Here is a 24,085-nt window from a genome sequence, read left to right on the forward strand (position 1 = left end):
TAGCCTGTTCGAGAAATAGCTAGAATACCAATGTGGCTGAAATTTAGTGAGCTGAGAAGAAAGTGGTAGTATGAGATGGGGACGAAGAAATAAACAAATGTCCGATCCTGTAGAGCCTTATAGGTCTCAGTAAAACATTTGGATTTATTTTAAGTGCTGTGGGAGGCCACTGGAGTATGTGGAAATGTCTGAGTCTTATCACAGCCAGTTTAGCTCCTGTTTACCTCTATCCGCTGTTATCTTACTGTGATGAAGCAGCTGCCACAACTATCATTCGCCCTCTTAGAATCTCTTCTGTTTCCTATGGGTTCACCTGACAAATTTTACCTTTTGAGACTGATGCCAGAGCCACATTAACTTGATACACACTTTGGATGCCTTGGAACTGCCCAGCGCCTGTTCTACCATTCACTAAAATTAACTTTACTTTCTCTGACTCAATGCTGATAATCCTAGCTAGATGTTAGAGAAACATCAAGCGGTGAAGGTGGAGATGATTATCTTTAAAGTGTGGCAATCTGACACCTCCTTACTAAACTCTCTAAGAAATATTCACTTTTTTTTTAAAGAGAGACAGAGAGCGAGTGGGGGAAGGGGCAGAGGAAAAAGGGAGAGAAAACCTTAAGCAGACACCCACTGAGTGCAGGGGCTCGATCCCATGACCCATGAGATAATGACCTGAGCTGAAATCACGACTCCGACGCTTAACCTACTGAGCCACTAAGGCGTCCCAGAAATGTTCATGTTTTAAAAGAAATTCGTATTAACCCAAATGAGTTTTTAATCTGTAGAGTGTCATAACTTTAAAAAAGTGATCTGGGAATCACCACATATACAGATGTTCCCAGGATTAGTTCTTCTAAATTAATTCTGTTTTTCAAAGTTCCTTGACTTTCTTACCTCTGACCAGTACTTTAAAAGCTCCAAAATTTTTCTTACACGTACTCTCTTGGTAGTGGTATTTGGGGGAAGGGAACAAATGGGAAGAAGAGGATGAGTCAGAGGCAAATGTTTTTTTTTTTTTTTTTAAGATTTTATTTATTAGAGAGAGAGAGTGAGTGACAGAGAGAGAGAGCACAAGCCAGGGAGAGGCGGGAGAGGCAGAAGGAGAGGGAGCCAGGGATGCAGGGCTTGATCCCAGCACCCAGAGATTATGACCTGAGCCAAAGGCAGACACTCAACCGATTGAGCCACCTAGGCACCCAAGAGGCAAATATTTTAATTGAAAATTAGTTTTAAGCAAAGATTTGTATTGTAAGTATATGCACACACATATATATTTACACTTAGTAGGTATATGAACCATTTCAAGAGAAAATGAATTCTAATATATAGTAAAAAGATTTGATATTAATTAAATCAAGTTTGTTAATAAAAAGATTCCAAATCATTCCTGTGGTCTTGAAAAGTAGTTATAATCATTTATCTAGTATATTGCCCATAATTCAATCAAACTGGTTAAGGGAAAGGAGCTAGAGAAAGCAATTATTTTATTACACATGTATTTGAATGTAGTGGCCTAGTAATTACTTTAGATTTTATGTAAAGATTATCCTTTAGAAATTTTCATACATGTAAGATCTCAGAAATTTTATTTCTCCTATACCTAACATTAGTAAGGTACCTTTAGAGACACTGGCAATCAAGAAAGAGAAAGACTTAGGATGCAAGAGAAGTAAATCCAGCCCCAGAGAACAGTGAAATGAGGGTCCAGAAGAACTGCTAGATAACAAACCTGGAAAACAGCTAATCTTGACTGCAACAGGAAAACTGAAAGAAATTTTGGGGGAAAATGTCATTTGACAGAATTTTTGATATGACAGAGTGCTTGAAAAAATATATGCGTCAGAGATAAATAGTGTAAGAAAAGGGAAATGCGGGGCACCTGGGTGGCTCAGTCGGTGTTAGAAAACAACCAGAAACATGGTATGTGGTATGTAGGAAGCAGGTTCAAAGATGTCTTTTTTTAATTTTGAACTTGACCCATGTATATATCTTTTAACAAAATAAGCAAACCAAAAGAAGCAGAGACAAGCAAATAAAAATCTGGTATTTCCTACTTCTTTCCTATGAAAGCATTATTAGAAAGTTTGTGGCCTAGGGACCACAGTTTTAGTTACTTGTCCTATGATAATCTTTATCTATTTCTGTCAGTTACTCTGTTCAGTCATTACATACATTGTGCATAAGAAGAAATTTATTAACAGAGTGAATTGTTAGAAAACAGTCCTACTGATATTTCCAAAATGCAGTTTGGATCATACCAGCCATCTGTTTAAAAACGTCCAACATTTCTACTTTGCCCACAATATAAAATCTAAGTGGTCCCTCCACTATATCTTACCCTCCCCTTTCCTTCTCTTACTTTCTCTCCCTTTCCTAAACTTGTCAGTGACAAAACCATTGGTGAGGCAGAGTAAGACAAATATAGGGATAGCTCAGAGTGAAGAGTCACAGCCCAAGCAGAGTAAAGTAAGACATCAGTACAGAAGTGGGGGCAGTCTGGTATTGAGTGTCTGAGTCTGATAAGGGTGAGGAGATCTATCTCAGGGTAGCAAGGTCCCAGTAGAGTCTGGAGAGCATCCACATAGAAGGTGCAACATAAGTTATAAAAGATGAGCTATATACAGGCGGAATGACCAAACAAGTAAAAGATATTAAGGAAAATGGGAGTCAATTTTCCCAGTGTGAGAGGGGAGTTACAAATACAGCAAGAGAGGCAACTAGAATGAATCCAGTGGTATTGTATTATAATTGGAAGTATGTGGTCTGGTTATATATTGATACATTACAAATCATCCCCAAATGCAGTGGTTTGAAATGCAGCGATCATTTTATTATTTCTCATGGTTTCTGTGCATCAGGACCTTGAAAAAGGCACACTGGGACAGTTTATCTCTGGGAGATCAGATGGAAAGACTTGAAAGCTGGGGATTACTTACTAACCGGAAGCTAGAATCACCCAAAGGCTCACTCACATGTCTAGGGTTCCATGCTGTATTACCTGGGGTCTCTACTGGGGCTGTTGCTGGAACATGTACACTTGTCTTTTCATTGTGGCTCTCTGCTGTTTCATAGGATGATGACTAGGTTCCAAAAGGACCAGAAAGAAGCTGTATAATCTTTTAAGACCTAGATTGGAAGTCCCTTAGTCTCATTTCTGCCACAGTGACAAGTATTAGTTAGCTTAGGATGCCATAACAAAATACCAAGACTGGGTGGCTTAAAAAACAGAAGTTTAAATTATTTTCTGACAGCTTTAGAGGCTGGAAGATCAGGATCAGGGTTCCAGCATGGTTGGGTTCTGGTAAGACAGCTGCCTTCTCTCTCTGGTGTCTCCTTACATAAGGGTACTAATTTCCTGATGAGGGTCTCACCTTCATGACCTTATTTAAACCTAACTAACTCCTGAAGGTCCCATTCCAAATACCATAACACTGAGGGGTTAGGGCTTCAACGTATTAATCTGAAGGGACACAATTCAGTGCATAGCACCCTGATTCAAGATAGGAGACAGGCATAGATCTCATTTCCAAATGAGAGGAGCATTAACATTGTGTTATATAAAAAAAAAAAAAATCATGTAGATCATGTGGATTGGAGACCTTGTTATGGCCATCTTGGAAAATGCAATCTGCCACCTTATCTGTGCATGTATACATACACATGTACATATATATGTGCATACATGTATATGTGTATGCATATTCCCTAATTCTGTCCAATGAGAGGGCCCAAGAGCAGTAACAGTCCTATTCCAACAGCACTGAGTACATTCAGATCTTGACTTCCAAAAATCACTCTTCATTATAGAGAACTGGGGGTCCTTGGGGAAATGGCTGACTCAAGAGCTAAGGAAAGAATAAGATGAGTTTAGAACCAGTTGTGACAGGGGCGCCTGGGTGGCACAGCGGTTAAGCGTCTGCCTTCGGCTCAGGGCGTGATCCCGGAGTTCTGGGATCGAGCCCCACGTCAGGCTCTTCCGCTATGAGCCTGCTTCTTCCTCTCCCACTCCCCCTGCTTGTGTTCCCTCTCTCGCTGGCTGTCTCTCTCTCTGTCGAATAAATAAATAAAAAAATCTTTAAAAAAAAAAAAAAAGAACCAGTTGTGACAGAAATCAAAGAATGATGAGGGTTACCAAAAGGATACAGGGGTCAGCTTAAAGGCCAGCTCCACTGGCCAACTCTGGAACCATTTGAACATCAAAACAAAAAATGTTTATACAAACCACTGAATTAAATAAATAAAACCTTTAGTGAGGAGTGGGATATGTACATAATTTCAAATTACCTCCTCATGCAAATATTAATTATTTATAAAAGTTCTAAAAGGCATTTCAGGGGTGCCTGGGCGGCTCAGTCGGTTAAACGTCTGCATTCAGCTCAGGTCATGATCCTAGCATCCTGGGACTAAGTTCTGTATCAGGCTCCCTGCTCATCAGGGAGTCTGCTTCTCCCTCTCCCTCTGCCCCAGTCCCCCGCCCCCCGGCTTGTGCTCTCTCTCTCTTTCTCAAATAAATAAATAAAATCAAAAAAAAAAAAAAAAGAAGAAGAAGAAGAAGAAGAAAAGGCATTTCACAGTGAGGAAGTCCGACATACACCATTTGAACCGAGTGATCAAAGTGATCATCACTAAAGAGACAAACTGAAATTACATGTCTGATAGGATGCAGTGAGAAAGCGCAGCACCTCTTCTGTGATGTTCCTGCAGAAATGCATAACTGGAATCAAAGCATGAGGATGCATCAGACACTCAAATCGAGGAACGGTTAACAAAATAACTGGCCTGTAATCTTTCATAGTGTCAAAGTCAAGACTGAAGAACCATTCCCAAATGAAGAGCACCAAAAAGACTAGATGGCAGCATGTGGTTCTGAACTGGATGTGTTTGCTGTTAGGAGCATTATCAAGACCATATATTATGGTTATATTGGAAAATATTTTTATTTGTAGGATACACACAGTAAAGAATTCACGAGGGGTGTCACAACAGCAATGTACTCTCAAATGGTTCAGGAAGAAAATGTGTTGTTGTGTTATATACTTGTGATTTTTTTGTAAGTGGGAGATTGTTCCAAATTATATTTTAAAAAATAACACATGGCTTAGTACACATTCAAATTGCTTATTTATCTTACCTTGTGTATCTTATCCACAAACCTTCCAATTTTGAATATTACTTTATATCTTACCACTTCCCTGGAATAACCGCTTGCTTTAGTTCCAGAGCTGGTCAAGCCTTCTCTCATCCTTTTACAGGAATACTGATACCTCTTTCTCTTCTCTCTCCTAGAAAAATTTTCCTTATTCTGTATGACCTGTTGAAATGCTCTTAACTGTGGAACATTTTCAACTCTCCTGAACACAGTTACTTAGGCCCATAGTTCCCATTAGCTTTATACATTGTTCTGCGGGTATTGTCTGTAATAAGGTACTTGTCATGAAGGAAAGACCTGCAATACATTCATCTTCCCATTCCTGGGACTTGTCACAATTCCCTAAAACATAGGGGCAGCTCAATGCATTTTATTGAATGAGTGAACACTAAACTAATGGATAAGGTATTGGAACCGTTTGTTAATAATGTGTTTCAAAAGGAGTAGCTGTTGTAACTCTTAATCCTATATGTCACATAAACCTATGGACATATGATTTCTTGGGGAGCTTATAGTGGTCCTATTATACATGTATTTCATTATATGTCCCTTCAAATTATTATTATTTTTTTTTGAAGAAGAAGAATGAAAATAGAGGGAGAGAGAGAGAGAGAGAACACAGAGGAAGGAAGAAAGAAGAAAGGGAGAGAGATTAGAAAGGAGGGGAATAATTTTGAGTTTGGGAAATCCAGTGAATTGGTAAGACTTACATCTCTAATTAATCTGCTGCTTAGGCACTAGACAGCACACTTACTTAGGGTAGACAGACCTGCATGTGACCTCCAACTCTGCCACTTTCCAGTTATGTCATCTTGGGCAAGTTAGTTAACCTCGATGATTCTCAGATACTTCATCCTTTAAATAAAAATAATACTGTGAACTCCATAAGTTCGTTGCGATGATGAGAAGGAACATTTTAAATAAAGAGCTTAACATTATGCTTGGAATATTATAAGTTCTTAGAAGGCAGTAGCTCTTATTTTTATTATCGCTAAGATTTTGATGCTCTGTACTCTCTAACTGATAAACTATCACCTTGTTGTATTTTATCAATAAGTTAATTCACTGGAATAAATATTTGAAAGTATGAAGCAGCAAAATCCTACTTCTGAAAAATCTAATAGTTTTATTTTTTTAATCTATAACAGTGTCACGTTTATGATTACAGGTTTTACTTTCAATTTGGTTATGTTCCAAGTCAGATGTATTTCCAAGTTAGTTAGTTGTGTATGAGAATAGACAATTGGACATTTTGCACATGTAAAGCATCTTCTTTGGTTTTGACAAGATGAGAGGTATATTGTGCTTAGTTCTTAGGATCATTTTCTTACTCTTCAGACAAAAGGTTTTTTGCTGCATATCTGTCAGTCTTAAATCTCATGGGATATGCTCTCTTCAACCCTCCTCTCTCTTGTTTTTTGAGTAAATAATTATACGATGTTTTCCTCCTAATGCATATATTGCTCTAAATCAAAGCTCTCTACAAGAAAAATTTACATGAAAATGAATCACATAGTAAGTATTAATGGTGTTTTGAAATAATAAACAGCAGCTATAAAGGCTTTTAGGCAAGTCAAACAAAAAAAATAAAATAAAATAAAATAAAGTAGAGGTTACCGAGTTCAGGCTGATGTTATTTTTCACATCACTTCTCTTAGAATTAGAAAATCCATGAGGAATAACAATAAAATCTCCCAAACTGGAGGCAACAAAAGATTTCAAAGAGTAACCCCAAGATATCACACTTCTAGCTTTAAGGTCATGGAGAGTGAGAAACCTAAGCATAGAAACCCATTCAGAATCTGTATTTGTCTGTAACCCCTCGTATTACATGTGAATTTCTTTGGTGTTGATGTCCACATTCCTCACATGAATTGCTGAAGGAGTTTCTGCACACCAGCTCCTTCAGTATTCACTCTAAACAAGTCAGCAACCACTATTCACTCTTTTGAGTTTGAAGAACTTTTTTATGTGCTTTGAAAAGTGTTGTGTAAAATTGGAAATTTCCAGGGTGTTGCTGTGTTCAAGGACGGATTTAAACAATGAGGAGACATCAGGTTGGAAGAGTCTCTGAAAACAAAGACAACCTAACACCTATATCCTGTATGAGGAAAAAACATTGTTTGGAAAAAGCTGTGAATCGATGTATCACGGAACACACGTACAACAGTGTAATTATTACTGGTAAGTCTCTCTTCTCACGCTGTACAGCTGTATTGCTGGGTCTTTAACAGTGCTCAAGAGCTACACTTTGCACTGTGGATTTCAGAGGGCACCTAACAAGCCACCCATATTTTGGAAGCAGTGAGCAGGAGGATTAATGAGTTGCTTAGCCCCCTCCTTTGAATGAGTATTTATTGATTCTGACAGAGGCATAGGGAAGTGAATGATAGAGAGTAGAGTTGCATACCTCACCTGGCTCTCTGCCTTAATTTGTTTATGAAAATGAATTAAGACTGATGGCAAATAAGACTGTGCAGGAAAGACAGGACACAGAAAACTATAATGGTCACAGAAAGGGAGAGCAGTGACTAAAAAAATCCAGTTTTTAGCCGGGTGCTATTTTTATAATCTAGGATTTTAGGCACACATAAGCTATTTTAATATCATGCGTATGAATACATTCACAAAGTTATATGCAGTTTACAGACTTAAAAACAAGGTTTTCCTAACTTGCAGCACTGTAAGCTCAATTTCATGTACCTGGGTCTGAAAAAAAAAAAATCAGATTTTGTTCTTTTAGTCACGTACATCATCACCAATAAAAAAGATTTCTGGTGTTCGACCACAGTGGCACTCTTGTTAAAGATGCATGAAGTCAATGGAATAGACCTTATTTCTCTACAGCTGTGGAGGCCCTGGAGGTCTGGCAGTGATAAACATTTGTCACTTAATGAGGCATAAATGACTCAGAAGAGAAGATATAATTAATGTGTGGGGGTCCAGGGGTTGTTTGTTTGCTTTTTGGTTAGGTTTGGTTTTTGGTAAGGCATGCTGTTGGCCAGATCAAAATTAAGGTTAAGAATGTAATGCTGTTGGTGTCCTCTCATTCCATGTGGTCTTTAGCTTCTCTTATTTTGATGGGGTAAAAATCAGAGTGAAGACTACAGTCAGTTGGGCCTCTATGTGGCTCTACTCTTGTATTAGCTTCCTAAGGCAGGTGTAACAAAGTACTACAAACAAGGTGGCTTAAAATAACCGAAATTTATTGTCTCCTGGTTCTGGAGGCTAAAAGTCTGAAACCCGGGTGCTGGCAGGGCGATCCCATTATGCTGGCATTAGCCTATCCATTTTACATATAAATGAACAAAGTAATTATAGTTGCATGAGTCAGTCATTTCTTATAAAGTGTTAAATGCAGAAAACCCACCTTTCTGAATTCTCCCGTAGCCATATAACTGGCTTGACTTATTTTTCCTTACTGAGGAAATTATGTAGGTTGTTAGGCATTATGTACAGACTGTCTTGTTGCTATTTTAATTTGGCTTGTGCTTATTACAGTGGGAAAAAATCACTCTGAATTTACCTCATGAAAGATTTTTTCTCCATTAATCTTTTTCTGTTTTTTTTTAATTAAAAGGGATATAATTTTATTTTAATTGTAGAACACAGACTCAGCATTTGTAGCCATTTATTAGTATGACAGTGCATGTATCTACCTGGTATAACCAATATCGAATTCAAAGCAATCTACAAAAAATTTTTATTTTAGCATTAATATGGCAACTGATATCTTTAAGACAATATCCCCAGTCCTCGTCAATTTATATGAATGCAAGGAAATAATTGACTTTGTTATAATGTTAAGATTAGCTTTTATCTGAAATATCCTTTCTTGACTCCCCATTCTAATCATCCCCATCTGTGATTTATCACTACATAGCAGCAAGAGGTTATAAGTCCCTACCTGAATATTACACATTAAATGAGACTCAGACTCCCCTTCGTGGTTCATAAGATGAGTCCTGCTCTACTCAGTTCCTTTGTGCTGCTGCTCATTATACTCTGCACACCAACCACCACCCTAGCTTGTTTCTCAACAAGAGCTGGTTCTTTCCTTCCCAGGATCCTCCATTCACACTGTTCCCTCTGCTTTTCCATGGCTGTTCCTTCTATTTATTCAGGCCTCAGTTTATAATTGGGTCACTTCTTCATGGCTGCCTGCCTTGCTTACTCTATTAGATTCCCCCATGTCATTCTCCTTTATGTCACCTCCTGCTCTGTTTATTTCCTCAGGAGCTCTTCACACCCTTCATTATTTGTTTACCTGTTATTGCTAGGTCTCCCTCTAGACAGTTAAGCTCTGTGAATGCAGAGAATATGTCTGTTTTGTTGACCACAATGCACCCAGTTTCTGTCTCATTGCCTGGCACATATTAGGTGTTCATTAAATATTTATGGAAAAAATGAATTGGCATTAAATACTTGGTTTCCCTGTGAAGTCTTGGTATATTTTTATTATGTTTGGTTTTGGCAATCTGCTTACTATTTTATGGAAGAAATCAAAGAAATATCAAAGTTTGGGATGTTCTGCTTTTATTTTTGCTTTTTGTTATGTGTTTGAGTGACAAAGTTAAGATTTTAGAAATTTTATAGCTAATTGAAAGCTCTTTTAAAGACAATATTTTGGGGTGCTGGGTGGCTCAGTCGGTTAAGCATCCGACTCTTGATTTCGGCTCGGGTCATGATCTCAGGGTCATGATATTGAGCCCTGCATCAGGCTCTGTACTGGGCATGGAGCCTGCTTAAGATTCTCTCTCTCCCTCTCCCTCTGCCCTTCCCCCACACATACACACATGCTCTCTCTCTCTCTCAAAAAGAAATAATAATAAAGACAGTATTTCACCGTAATACACCTCCATCACTATATTCTAAGAGTAACAAAAATCATCATTCTCCTGTTTGTGCCTAACATTTTACATGGGTTAATTGGGAACGTAAAAGACAAAGATAGGGGCACCTGGGTGACTTAGTCTGTTAAGCATATAGCTTGTGATTTTGGCTCCACACTCAGCCAAGGAGTCTGGTTGTGACTCTCTCTCTCTCCCTCTGCCCCTCCCCCTGCTTGTGGTTGCTCACTCTCTCTCTCTCAAAATAAATAAATACAATCTTTTAAAAAAAGGACAAAAATAAACTTACTACTGAATTCCAAAGCACAAATCTAAAAAAAATGTAACCTCTATTCCTTCTGAAAAACAATATAAGAGATCATGAAAAATGTTTAGCTATAAAAATTATTCATACCTCTCATAGGTTTCTGGGGAATTGTAATGTTGATATAAGTACTACAAATAATGACTCAATTATATATATAAAATGGTTGAATTGGTGGCTACTCTCTTTATTACCATCAGAGTATTAAAACTACATTTGTTTAAACCATTAATGTGATACATTGTTCTTTTAAAAAATTCCCCATGCTAATTATTGGCTATTTTTCACATATCTTCAGGACCCAGCCCATAATGATATTATTAAATAAGCATTCCATAGATATTAAACAAATGAGTAGGCATTAAATATATGCCATTAAATTGAGATTGAAGTATATGTATCTGTATTGTGAACTTTCTTACACATTACCTTCATCCTGTAGTATAATGTCCAGGCACAGGGGTTTGGGGGCATGTTTCTCAACTTTGCCACTTAGTGCCACTCAACTCTCTTTTCCTATAATGTTACTTATCTCACTGGGAGTTTCTGAGACACCATGTGTAATACTTCGTACATCTTAAGCACCCGGTTAGCTGGTTATTGAAACTAATTATCAAGCAGGTTGTAAAACAGATGACCATTTGTGATCTCTTCTAGCTCCTTAATCAAATAACTTCAAATACCTCTTTAAAGGCTCTATCTGGGCAGAGTTTTCTAGAAATTCTAGGTAATATGCATAAGGTAAATTTGTTCAGTAATAGCTAAAATTTTTAAATATATGCTTGATTTATTCTAGATACTACAAAATTTCCGATGGCAATTAGAAAATAATAACAAGCCTCATTGGGAGTTACTGATAAATGTTATACTTTGGCATTAGCTAGCTACATTCTAATATGCAGTGGGTATCATTTGCCCAATTACAGTGTATTTTTTTTCTTTAATTTTACCTGTAGGGGTCACTGGTGTCACAGGGCAATCTTCCTCTCTGTTTAGGTTTTGATGGGTAATTACCTGCTGACAGGTAATGTATTATAGGAATAAGGTAATATATTCTTACGATTTACTATTCAGTAAGGAATTCATTAACATAAAGATTATGACCTAGAATATACCCTTGGGAAACTTTCATGTTGATATGCTTTTATTTGGAAGGTGAGTCACTATGTTTGCTAGTGGAAAATAGTTGACAGAAACTTCATTTTTAACTTACTTCTTATTGGATATAACTATGGGGTTCAGTCAAATGACAATGAACCAAGAAAAAAAGTGAGTCATTCATTTAAAATTTATTAAACGGATATATCCTTGAATACCATAAGAGGGATGATTGTCATAAGAAAAATGCATTATGTAAACCTAGTTAATCAAACTAACTTCACATTTTATTAGATATATTAGTAAATTCTAAATAGTAGTCTTCATTCCATTCAGGTTGTTAATATAATAGAGACTATAAGAGATGCTTTGCATGAATTATTTAGTTAAGATGGTGACAGTAGGAGCGCCTGGGTGGCTCAGTTATTAAGCGTCTGCCTTCGGCTCGGGGCGTGATCCCGGAGTCCTGGAATCAAGCCCCACGTCAGGCTCCTCTGCTGGGAGCTGGCTTCTTCCTCTCCCACTCCCCCTGCTTGTGTTCCCTCTCTCACTGGCTATCTCCCTCTGTCAAATAAATAAATAAAATCTTAAAAAAAAAAAAAGATGGTGACAGTAAACCTTAGCATTTGATAATCTAATGCAAATTCAATTTTTGTATTCATATAACTAATTCTTTTGTACATGGTATTTGCCTAAGTATCAAATAATTAATCTTTAAATAACAAGTTTTATACTTGGTGAAAATAGCCCCACTAGACTTATTGTTGATCTGATTCTTCTCTTTGAACAAATGGAAGATATGGAGTTTAGAGACAAATTGGACTAAAGCCAATCCATTTCCTTTTCTAGACAAAAATCATGTCAGCCAGGGAGACACCTTAAATTTAGAAAATCTCCATGCAACTCCTGGCTGGGGAGAGTGTATCATCCACAAGCAATCATACCTCTGCTATGTTGGTCAGAGAACAGTACAAAGAATTTGTTCCTGCTGTGTTTGTTTTTTTGTGGGGAATAAACTAATGTGGACCAAAAGAATAAAGGAATTTTGGTAATTTCCACTAAGGTTTATATTGGCAGCAAAATCAATTCAGAAAGTTTATTTTTAAGAAACTGATTTTTTTAAATTCAAAGCCAGAATTGGCAATAACACCATCCCAAATCCATAAGTTAGTTGTGTAACTCTATGATTATTAGAACTGGGTCCGTCAGGTTCTTGCAAAATTAAAATAGGATTTTAAGAGTTAATTTTTTAATTCCTTGGAAATTTCTTCATAACCTTTCCCCATTTCACAATAAAAGACAAACACTATCTTGAAGTTGAAATGCAAGTGAATTCTGAAAAAAAAATGTATTTGTACTAGAACTGCAAATGTTTGACAAAAGTTGGAAAGTGGCTCTTAAAGAAACTCTCAGCAGGAGAGCCATAATTAGTTTTAAGATTTACTTCTAGTGGCTTCTCAGATCAACAGGACTTTGTTTGCTGTAGCATCTTAAGGTATCTAGGGAACATGCAGTCTTCAAATATCAAGGGATCTGTGTTTTACTATAGTCAAAGAGCAATGTGAAAATCACAACAAAAGTTCCAAGCAGAAGCCATTAACTTGAGGTCAGCTCTCTTTACATGGAATATATATTTGGACTTTTCATAGTCTTAAAAATAATTGTTGTATAACTGTCCCATACTGTATGGGTTTGTATATTTATTTTGAGGGGAAAAAAATCTTTTTCCATTCTTTTGTGTGGTATATATTCTGGTTTTGGAGATAACACATAAGAATACACACAATAAAAATATATTTTTTAGTTTACATAACAGTGATGGGAGAACATATCATCATTTTAATTTTATATGTCAAAGTTGTTTGAAAACTGAATCTGGTAAATTTTAAAACTCACTGGAAAAGGACCATAAAGGCAGAAAGCTTCATATTGGCATTAATGAATTAAATAAGTAAATATTTTTGAGCCTATATGATGTACTAATTTTTGTTTAGATATAGAAGTATAAAATGTGGGCTTTCAACTTATCATTAGTTGAGAAGAAATGCAATTAAGTAAACAATAATGATCAAAATACAGAATTATGTGCCAAATGAATGAAAACATTAAAAATAACTTGCCAAGAAAGGAAAGATATTCATATCTGTCAACCACATCATGAACAAAAATTATTTGTGACAGTTTTAGGCACAAAGTCAAGCACAGCGAGTCCATGACTTCCAGAAGCTGGTGATCATATCCTCATGTTATAGATGAGGAAACAGAGGATCACAATAGTAAGGGACTTGTTCAGCGACACACATAAAAATTAATGACAGAGTGTGCCATTAGAATAATGAAGGTGAAATGAACTATGGCAAAAAGCCTGAATTGGTTTTCATGCCCATAGTAATACCTCAGCCCTCCTGCCCTCCACTGTATGCCCTGCTCCCGAAATAATCTTCCAGAAATGCCTTTGATCTATCACCGACTTGTTTAAAGACCTCTTCAGGGTTCCATGAAATCTAAACTTAAGGTTGCTTTCCTGCCTTTTTCTTTTTTTTCACTGCCTTTCCCTCCCTCTATGCAAACTAAGTACAAATCAAGCTATTCTGCAAAAACACTCTGAACGTTTTTAAAACACTCTACCTTTTGTGCGTACTGTCCCTTCACCCTGTAATGCCTTGCCTCTTATCTCTTCAACTGTGAGCTTATCCATCCTATGTTCTGCTCAAAAACCACCTCTGGGGCCTTCCTTAATCTCTTCCAGTTGGAATTAATCTCTCCTCTACTAAGCCTATTATACCTCTGGGGTATTTATCTCTTGCTACTAAAAAACTGAAAGTTCATTGAAGACTGAGACCTTCAATTTATCATATTTGTATCATCTGCAGTACACTGAATAACTTACATATAGCCACAGAGAAGTAGCAATGACATAGCAATTTATTAGCAATAACAATAAACATAATTAAAATAGATGATTTTTATAGGCACTTACCCCGTAGCAGGCAGTAACCTAAGTGCTGTAGATGGAATCAGAATTTGAAGCCAGGCAGTTGACTCCAAGATCCTTGTTTTCAGCTATGTAGGTTCTGGAGTCAGCTGCTCTGGATTGAATCCTGATTCTACCACTTACTGGCTGAGTGATCCCTCTGTGCCTCAGAGCTTCATCTTTAAAGTGAAAATATTAATAGCGTTTACCTCAGGTTTTTAAATAGATTAGGTTAGATAATTTGTGTTAAATAGGGTAGTGTCTAGCACAAAACAGTCCTGATTAGTAGTTAACTCTACTTATTATAGTTTGTTCTAAGTATTTAGTGAGTTAAATTAACTCAACTATCTCAGGTAAAACACTTCTTACTTTCTCACCTCCTATCAAAATTCTATTCTGGCTTTAAGGACCTGACCATGAGCCAGCTCCTCTTGAAGTCATTCCCAGTGTCATCAGGATTATTGTTTCACAGTGTGGTACACTCCTCTAATTTTCCACAGCAGCTAACTATAACATCTGTTAGCTTCAGGAAATAGTTGTGGTCAGCTATAGTTAGCAATAATGTAAGAAATAGCTATGAAGTTACCAACTTTTTCTCGTGATAATAGAAAAATGATTATCTAATCTTTTGTGTTTTGAATCTAATCTTTCCACTGTCGCACCTAAACATGTAAAAACTATTCTTGCAGTAGGCAGAATACTTTGAAAGTCCTGAGTAGGAATATTTAAAACAAAAACTCTATACTTGGTCACAACTACAGCAGAATTCTAATTTATAAATTGGAAGGCAAAAACCTCTCAAGGTCCCCAGGTAGCGTTAACATATCAAAGATGAAGTGTTTACTCAATATGCTAGTAAAATCCCAATTTAATTCAATCTTTTCCCATACAAGAATTGTTTTGGTATCTGAGGAACCATAGTCAATTTTCTAGGTTATATTAAAGCATGTTTTTGATGAGGTAATACATAAAGATGTATTTTCCTATAATGAAAAGTAAACATATAGTAGGCATTTTCCCTGAATAAGATGAAAGGGATTTTACACTTGTCAGGACTTGATAGCTTGTTAGGTTAGCCATATGCCATGATGTGGTTCAGGAGGGTAACACAAATAACCAGAAGAGTGGTCGCAATGTATTTTGACGTTGCTGTGTTTTGGTCATGCCTTTTGAAACTGAAACATGACAGTACTCTAAATCAGTCATTGGCTGATTGGTTTTCAACACTAAAATAACTTTTTATTTCTTTTCTCTAGTTATTTAATGAGAATAATCTATACAATATTAGGTATTATTTTATATTTTAGTAGGATCGTACTTTAGTGGGATCATAGCAAACACTAACCTGTCTTGACTAAGTCCTAAAATCTTGGGAGATGATATACATATGTATATATATTTAAATATCTGAGATCATCTTAAGGCAGCAAAGATTATCATCATAGTGGCAAAGATTGGGAAGAAAGAAATGGAGAGTGTGATATAAAATGAAGTGGCAAAGAAAAAGCCTAGAAAGGCAAAAGCTGAATTCTCTCTCAGGTTTCTCAATGGGATTGTGATTCCTTATACAGGTCACTTTGAGTTTTTCAGCTACAAGTGTGAGGAATATGAGAAAATAATATCAACTACTTCAAATGCATGTACTTGGATTTCATGACAAAGGAGGTTTGATTCCATTAGGCACTTGGACATAGACTTTCAAGCCCTAGGAAATCCTTGGATTACAATGAAACAAGCATTTTAGTAAAGGCCTAGGAACTCCTAATAATAAATCATTTCTTTCTCTTTAACATAATGATGTTGAAATGTAAGCTCTACATATTTTGAATTCCATAAAAGGATATGTGCTAGTATAATTTATGGAAAAATCATAAATATTTGAAAAATCAATTCCACAGCATCTCTCATCTAATTCTAACTTATTTTTTATTTTAAATTTTATTAATTTTTTAATTTTGATTCCAGTACAAACATAAAATTCTAAATTCTTATTAATTAAATTTTTAGCACTCATAGAAAAGAGTAAAAGGCAATATACTGAACCAATATCTGTTGCTATTGGTAAAACTGGCATTGAGCAATCAAGCCTTAAAAGCCTTTCTTAGGAGTAAATTTAGGAGTAAACTATCTCACTATAATACTGTGAGATAATCCTAAATGGACATTATTAAACAGTGACAGGCAGTGCACATATTTTTCCTCCCCTTTTAATACCCTTTTTAGTTTATATGCAGAACTGAATTTTTCTCCCTCCAGTTCCCATTCCTGCCATTTCCCAGGATGTGACACATACAATATTGGATAAATACAAACAACATTTGATAATGTTCACAATTTGAACCCAGCAATTGGAGGTGGAGCTCCCCTTCTCATGAGAAAACACAAACTGAAACCTGGAAGGCAACTTTAACAAGCTGCAAGTCTAAGAAGAATAAAGACAGCCTCCCTGCTAAGAAGAGCACAAAAACAACCAACTGACTTTGCAATTGACACAGTCTGCAATGTTTCTATCATCCTCACAGCACAGAAGCCCCCAAATCTGATGATATGATTGGGTTGTTCCACATGTGAGGATCAAGAAGCCAGGTGAAAAACGCCATGAATAAGGACCCAGACAGGGAGAAATAAACTCAGAGAAAGAAAGCAACAGTGAGCTTATGAACAAAAATTCTAAAGCACATGAAGAAATCAAATACCAAATACAGCTAATCAAATCAAGAATTGGCACATTTACTCCAATTAATTTTATGAAATATTCCAATAAAGACTTTGAATACTCAAATTGATAAATGGAAGAACACTTCTATTTTTTAAATGGCAAGGAATAATTTTTTAAAAAGGAAAAAAAATGAAAATGGCTAGGCATGAAAGAGAACAAATTCTATACATTTATATACAAATCATGGTTATTTAAATTTGAAAAATAATTTCTACATTAGTGTAGAAGAGAAAACCAGTGAATTAGAAGAATAATTTAAGGAATTCATTAAGAATGCAGCATAGAGGGGCACTTGGGTGGCTCAGTCATTAAGCGTCTGCCTTCGGCTCAGGGTGTGATCCCGGCGTTATGGGATCGAGCCCCACATCGGGCTCCTCCGCTGGCAGCCTGCTTCCTCTCCCACTCCCCCTGCTTGTGTTCCCTCTCTCGCTGGCTGTCTCTCTCTAGCTGTCTCTCTCTCTCAAATAAATAAATAAAATCTTTAAAAAGAAAAAAAAAGAATGCAGTATAGAGAACAAAGAGAAACTATAAAATATAAACTCAAAATAACATGGTACAAATAAATTCAAATATGTTAATTAAAATACTGTGAATGGCTCAAACTCACCAATTAAAAGACAGATTACAGATTTTTTTCCAATACAGCTATAAATTGCTAGCAAGAGGTATGATAAAGTGATGAGGAAAACTGTATTATGTAAATACTAACCATAAGAAAACTAGTACAGCAATATTGATATAAGGTGGCACAGAATTTAAGGCAAAATATTAATAAGGATATCGTGTACAAAAAGAAAGGGAAAAATTCACTTAAGAAATGTTAACAATAATGAGCTTATTTACAACTAAGAACTAAAAGTCTTGAAATATTTAAAGCGAAACAGACATAATTACAAGAATGGATACCTCCATAATATTAGTAGAAGATTTCAAGGAATGCTAGTTGAAGCAGACTACATATTGGTTAGCATATGGTTTTGAACAACAAATTTAGGAAGCTCAACCTAATAAATATATACAGAACTCTATACCCAAAAAATGAATGCATACATAGACTAATAATTAAATTGATAATGTAGTAGATTACAAAGGAAGTGTTATCATAGTTCAAATAATTGGCAATAAGTCATATTCTGTGACAGTAGTATAATGTAATTTGACACCACTAATCAGAGATCATAAAAAATTAAATGTCCTGTTAAATAATATGTTCTTGTGTTAAATTACAGTGGGAATTATGGGAAACAAAATAATTAGAAGTGAATGGAAAATTAAAACTATTAAAATACATATATGTATACACACACACACACACACATATACACATACATGTGTTGAGGTATAGATAATTATCTCAAAACCAGTTCAATGAAATTTAAAATGTTTATTTTATAATATTATGTGAACTTTTTTTAAGAAAAAGGATTTAAAATAAATGAGATACATTCACCTCAAAAAAAAAAGGAAAAGGATTAAAAATAATACAGACTAGTTGTATTAATGTGAGTTTTTGCAAAATGCATAAAAGAATATGTAAAAATCAATAGTGTTCTTATACACTATACACTATTGGCATAACTACCAAAATATCAAACTAATAACTAGTAGTACTAGTGAGACAATTTGGCAAGGTAATTAAATAAGTGACACATAAAAATCAAGTCTTACAATATATTAATAATTTCCCAAAAGAAATAAAATAGGAAAAAATAATTTATTCATAATAGCACCAAAATTATAAAGTACATAGGAATAAATCTAATAGTAAATGTTCAGTGTGTTCATGGAGAATATTATAAATCTTAGTTGAAAACAAAAATACACATTCTTCTAGATGGACTCAATATTTTTAAAATGTCAATTCTTCTCTAATGTACACATTCAGGAAAATTCCATTAAAAACAAGTTTTCCATGAAATTTGATAAGCTGATCCTGTAATTCAGATGGAAGAGCAAAGAGCCAAGAGTTGTAGAATTTTAAAGAACAAAGTGTAGGAAACTTACCCCCCTGATGTAAAGATCTACTTTACCCCCACCTGATATCAAGATCCATAAATCTACAGAAATTATGGCCTTATAGGAGGGCAGTTATGATGAGCACTGGATGTTGTATGTAAGTGATGAATCACTAAATTCTACACCTGAAACTAATATTACACTGTATGTTAACTAACTGGAATTTAAATAACAACTTAGAAAAAAAGGAAATTAGGGCCTTATAGATCTACAAAAGAAAAAAGAGAGGCAAAAACATATCCACAAAAATATGAGAATTGATGCATTACAGATACACATTACAAATCCCTACCTACCCTTGAGAACTTGGAAACACTTCATTTACAGCAGGTCCTCATCATTCTCTGCCTCCAGTTACTGGGATACAATGGATTCCATCTGGAATGAACATCTTATTCAGATGGAGCCAAATGAATTACTCTCTTCTGGAAGTTTAGAACTGACATCCAGAAAACTCTAACCAGTTAACTTTGGACATTTATAATCAGGATGCAATAGTGCTATTGGAGAATTCTATTTTAGGAACTATATATCTAGAAGAGTAAGTCAAAAGAGAAAATCCACTGACCAAAACAGAAAAATGAAGTGGACACGGAAAAAACAAACAAACAAAAAAAGATGGGAAAACATAAAATGCAAGAGAAACTCCATTTCTGATGGCTTTTCATGTTCCTATTGATGCCTGTTTTCACTCTAGTCCTGGAGTAGTTGTCTTATTTCCTTATGATATGTTCTTTTTTTTCCCCTTAAACGACTTTGAGGGGTTTTGGTTATTTCCAGACAAAACACTTTGAGTGAATGAGATTGATGATTATCAAATTTCCATTGGCCTTAAGAATTTAAAAAAGTGACGCCCAACTTTATAAAATACTAGGATCTCTACACCTTCAATGATGGAGCAGCTTTATAGTTACATAAAATTGATCCCAATGATATTTTTTAAATGAGGAAAGAGTATACATAGAAAAACCAGTATTCAAAAACTGCTCCTCTATGTCTTCTGTGGGTAAGGTTGGGTTGAAGTCAGTAAAGGCACAGTTAAAGGCTTTTAAGGCAACTGTGTTAGCTTTTTACCATTCATTTAGCAGGAACATGTTTTGTGGTCTTACGATAGTAGTTCTTTGGGTAATATTGCAAACACACATTTCTTAAGCAGAAGTGAAGAAAATGTTTCCATTTGAATCCATTGCCATTCACAGTCCTGCCCAGGATACCTGTGTGAAGTGAGGCCAAAAGTTAAGGTTATTATAAAGGCCAAAACCAGATGGAGGGACACAGGTTCTGTCTTAAAATGTCTTTGCCTCTCACTGAATATCTTAGGTCATTTGTTTTTATTTTAATTTATTTGGCTATTGTAATGCTATTGACTTACCTCATGTTTGTTAAATGCCAGTAATATGATCTGATTTCTTTCCAAAAATTTTTTGTTCCTCTTACAGATAATGAAAAGAACATATACTCATAATATAGCTTCCAGCAACATAGACTATTATAATTTTGAGTAACATACAGTGGCTACCACAGCTTTTGCTAAGGTTTCTTTTATCTTAATAGTTCTACTTTGGCTATCATGTATAATGGAGTTATCATATCCTGAGCGCTCTGAATAGGGTATAGGCTATAGTGTCTGGTTCTACAATGTTATAATTATCTTGTGTCAGTAATATAAATGACTTCTTTCCGATGGTTTTTGACCAGTGCATTCTTTAAATAAGTCCCTTCTTTTGTTTTTTAATCATTGCCCTCAGCATTGCTGAATCTGCAAAAAATGCACTTCTTTACCTAGGCTGACCAGGGGCTGGTATATCTGAATTATATTCAACAACCCTAAGGACAAGAATTTTGTCTGTAGGTTATAGAGGTATTCATATTGGAAGCTTCCCCTTTTATTCGTGTGACACAGAGTGATTTATACCTACTAGCTAGGATGTTTTATTGGATTTTTAGGCTGACCTTGTCATTTTTCAGTCAAATCATGTAACTTTTGAAAGTGAAAAAAGTACTATTAATAATTAGAGTGGGATATCAGGCAAAAATAAGCACTATACCAACACATCAAGATGTATCTTCATTGTAGTTATTAGGATTGCAAAACTTAATTGTAGTGAGGTATTTGGAGGGTGTTATTATGGTTTTCCTGGTGCCTAAAATTGTAGTGTTAAAAAGATGGCACATCTCTGAAATCTAAGAAATGAAGTGTTTATAGGACTAAACCAGTCCTTCCTTTGTGCCACTTCTGTTCCTAAATCTTACCTCTATTATTGAACTGGTCACAAATTGCAATTGCTGGTTTATGTCTCCATCTCCTTTGCTACATTCAAGCTAGGTAGGACCTGGGACTGGTGCATTTCTTGGGGCCTGGAAGGGAATCAATGTATATTTTTTTAAATTGAGGTCATATGAGTAAATCAAAAGAACAGAATAGCTTTAGGAACTTCCTTTTTTTAGTAGCATTAATAAAGACAGGATTATCTGTGGAAAAGATGATGTGTTACATGTAATGTTTTTATATACAATATAACACGATGTAGGATGCAAGTATATAACTGTGATTCATATGATAACTTGGTATATCTGGATTGAAGGAGCAACACAATACAATGGTTACGAGGGTCAACTCTGGAGAAAGTCTACTGGAGTCTGAATCTAGACTTTGCCACTTACTAACTGTGTGACCTTGGAAAAACTAGATTCTCAGTGCATCCATTTCTATCTGTAAAATGGGAAGGTAATAGTATGTACTTCTCTCATGGAGTTGTAAACATAAATGAGTTTTTGCCCATAAAAGGCTTAAAATAGTGCCCAATTATGTAAATGCTTAAGAGTTGGCTATTGCTTTGTTGTTATAATTATTATAACTCTTCTTATAATATAATAATAATGTATTATTAATACTATTAACATTAAAGAATGAACCTCACATGCACGCATCAATAGAGATACAGATGTAGATATTATACTCAGATATCCAGACTAACTGGGTACTGGGCAAGAATGATTTTTCATTCTTGTAATGAATGAAAACATGTTGCACTTAAATTAAATACTGATTTAAGGATGGGAATAAGACCAGGTAAACCAAATAATTCACATGGGAGAAGATAACTCATTAAAATTGAAATCTATAGGATTTACCCCAAATATTAAAGACTATGAAATGAGGGACATTTGTATGAAGGACATTTATAATCTCTTACCTTACTTCCTATTTCCCTTTTCAACTTTCAAAGAATAGAAACGTATTTAAAATATTTCCACTTATATCTGTGAAAGTAGGAAATAAATTATCTTTTCTTTAACCTTTATTCCTTCCTTAGGTAGGACTCAGCACTTTTTCACTTGAACATGGGAATTTTATGGGCATAATGAAAATGACAATTGAATTTCCCAAAAATTTACGGATTAATTGGGAAGAGTCATTTGATGTATAGAAAACATGATACTAATATCATTTTTAGAATGTAGGTATAAACATGATTTAAATGTGTGATATTTTCATAAATGTTCCATACTAAAAATATTTTATAAATTGAACATTAAAAACCTCCTACATAAAACTATTAAAAGTAGATTATTGTTTATTTAAGTATTTACAAAGAGAATGTCTAACCTCTTATAGTGATTTTTAAGCACCACCTCTCTGCTGTTTGATATTATGTTTTATAGAGTGTGTCTTTAGGAAATTTTCAATCTGTTTCCACTCAGAACCAAATCAATACATGACATTGATGAATTCTACAATACAGTAAATGTGTATCTTACTTTACTTTAAGTCTTAAGAGACTAATTGCTGATGGTCTCAAGCTGTTATATGACATGATACTACATTTCTAGGCTATATACTGCTTTCCTTTAGACTCTGCTGCAAAAATATGCATATTTTGTGTTACCATTTTAATTTCATATCTAATATATAAAATGAGTGTCTTCAAGGAAAGGATAAATCTTTTACATGTTATATCCTCTGCATCACTACACATTGTATTAATAGACTATGTTCACTGCCATTACTGTTATTTGTTATATATATATATATATGTATATATATATATATGTGTGTGTGTGAATGTGCCTGCATGTTTGTGTATTTGTGAATATATATATATATATATATACACATACACACACACACACACACACATGTATACATATACTCTTTTATATGTTAATAAGGCAAATGTTTTCTTTTTAAAAAATCCAGTGACTATTTTTGCTGGTTGTGCTATTTACTTAACCCGAAAAGTTAACATGCAGAACAGGTGTGAAATATATACACACACACACACACACACACACACACACACACACACACACATGTATACATATACTCTTTTATATGTTAATAAGGCAAATGTTTTCTTTTTAAAAAATCCAGTGACTATTTTTGCTGGTTGTGCTATTTACTTAACCCGAAAAGTTAACATGCAGAACAGGTGTGAAATTGAGAGATCAGCCACTTTCAAAGGGCATGGCAGCAGTTGAGAAGATTGAGTTTCTTACACTGTATACCTTGTGATGTTTGTTGGTTTTTAAGCTTCTGCACTACTTTATCTGAAAGCAGGTCTTGTTCTATCAATTTTCACATTAGTGAATTAAGTTATGCATTATCATTCTTTTAGTATACAATCTGTATATTATTTCCCATGAAGTAGAATGAAGGGAATGTTTCCTGCGCTAAGAAGAATTCATAAGTATAGAAAATCAATTTAATATTAAGAGAAACAGAAAGAAAGGATTGTTTCTCTCTTTACCACATCTCGAACCCATTGCATTACTCCATCTTGTTATTCTCTTTGCCCCTTTCTATGTGGTCTTTGGTAGTTTACTAAACCATCCTAACTTTGTTTTGGTTAAGTTTACTCATTTTAAAATCAGGCCTCAGAGTATCTTGTCTACATTTTAGGAATAGGATAGGAAGGAGACATCACTGTAATTGAATTTTATCCACAAGTACTGACAGAGGATTCCT

At 35.1% G+C, this 24,085-nt stretch overlaps 1 protein-coding gene across 12 annotated transcripts in view; it reads right to left on the bottom strand.

The window, feature by feature from the left end:
* Window positions 1–24,085, bottom strand: part of PPP1R3A (protein phosphatase 1 regulatory subunit 3A) — a 131,472-nt gene that overhangs the window by 66,130 nt on the left and 41,257 nt on the right. For 6 of the 12 annotated variants that reach the window (XR_008956310.1, XR_008956315.1, XR_008956312.1 and 3 more), the window contains exons 5-7: window positions 21,370–21,474; window positions 14,388–20,330; window positions 5,910–6,010 (exon numbers count right to left, since the gene is read on the bottom strand). Coding sequence is in view for 1 of the 12 variants with exons in the window: in XM_044387732.3 (XP_044243667.2) it covers window positions 21,408–21,474 (67 nt within the window). In the remaining 11 variants the exon portion in view is untranslated. Of the gene's footprint in view, window positions 1–5,909; window positions 6,011–9,607; window positions 20,331–21,369; window positions 21,475–24,085 lie in introns of those variants that run through there. The other 6 variants (XR_008956316.1, XR_008956308.1, XR_008956309.1 and 3 more) reach the window with 3 other exon arrangements.

Source organism: Ursus arctos, unplaced genomic scaffold, assembly GCF_023065955.2.
Source record: "Ursus arctos isolate Adak ecotype North America unplaced genomic scaffold, UrsArc2.0 scaffold_3, whole genome shotgun sequence".
In the NCBI taxonomy this organism is placed as follows: Eukaryota; Metazoa; Chordata; class Mammalia; order Carnivora; family Ursidae; genus Ursus; species Ursus arctos.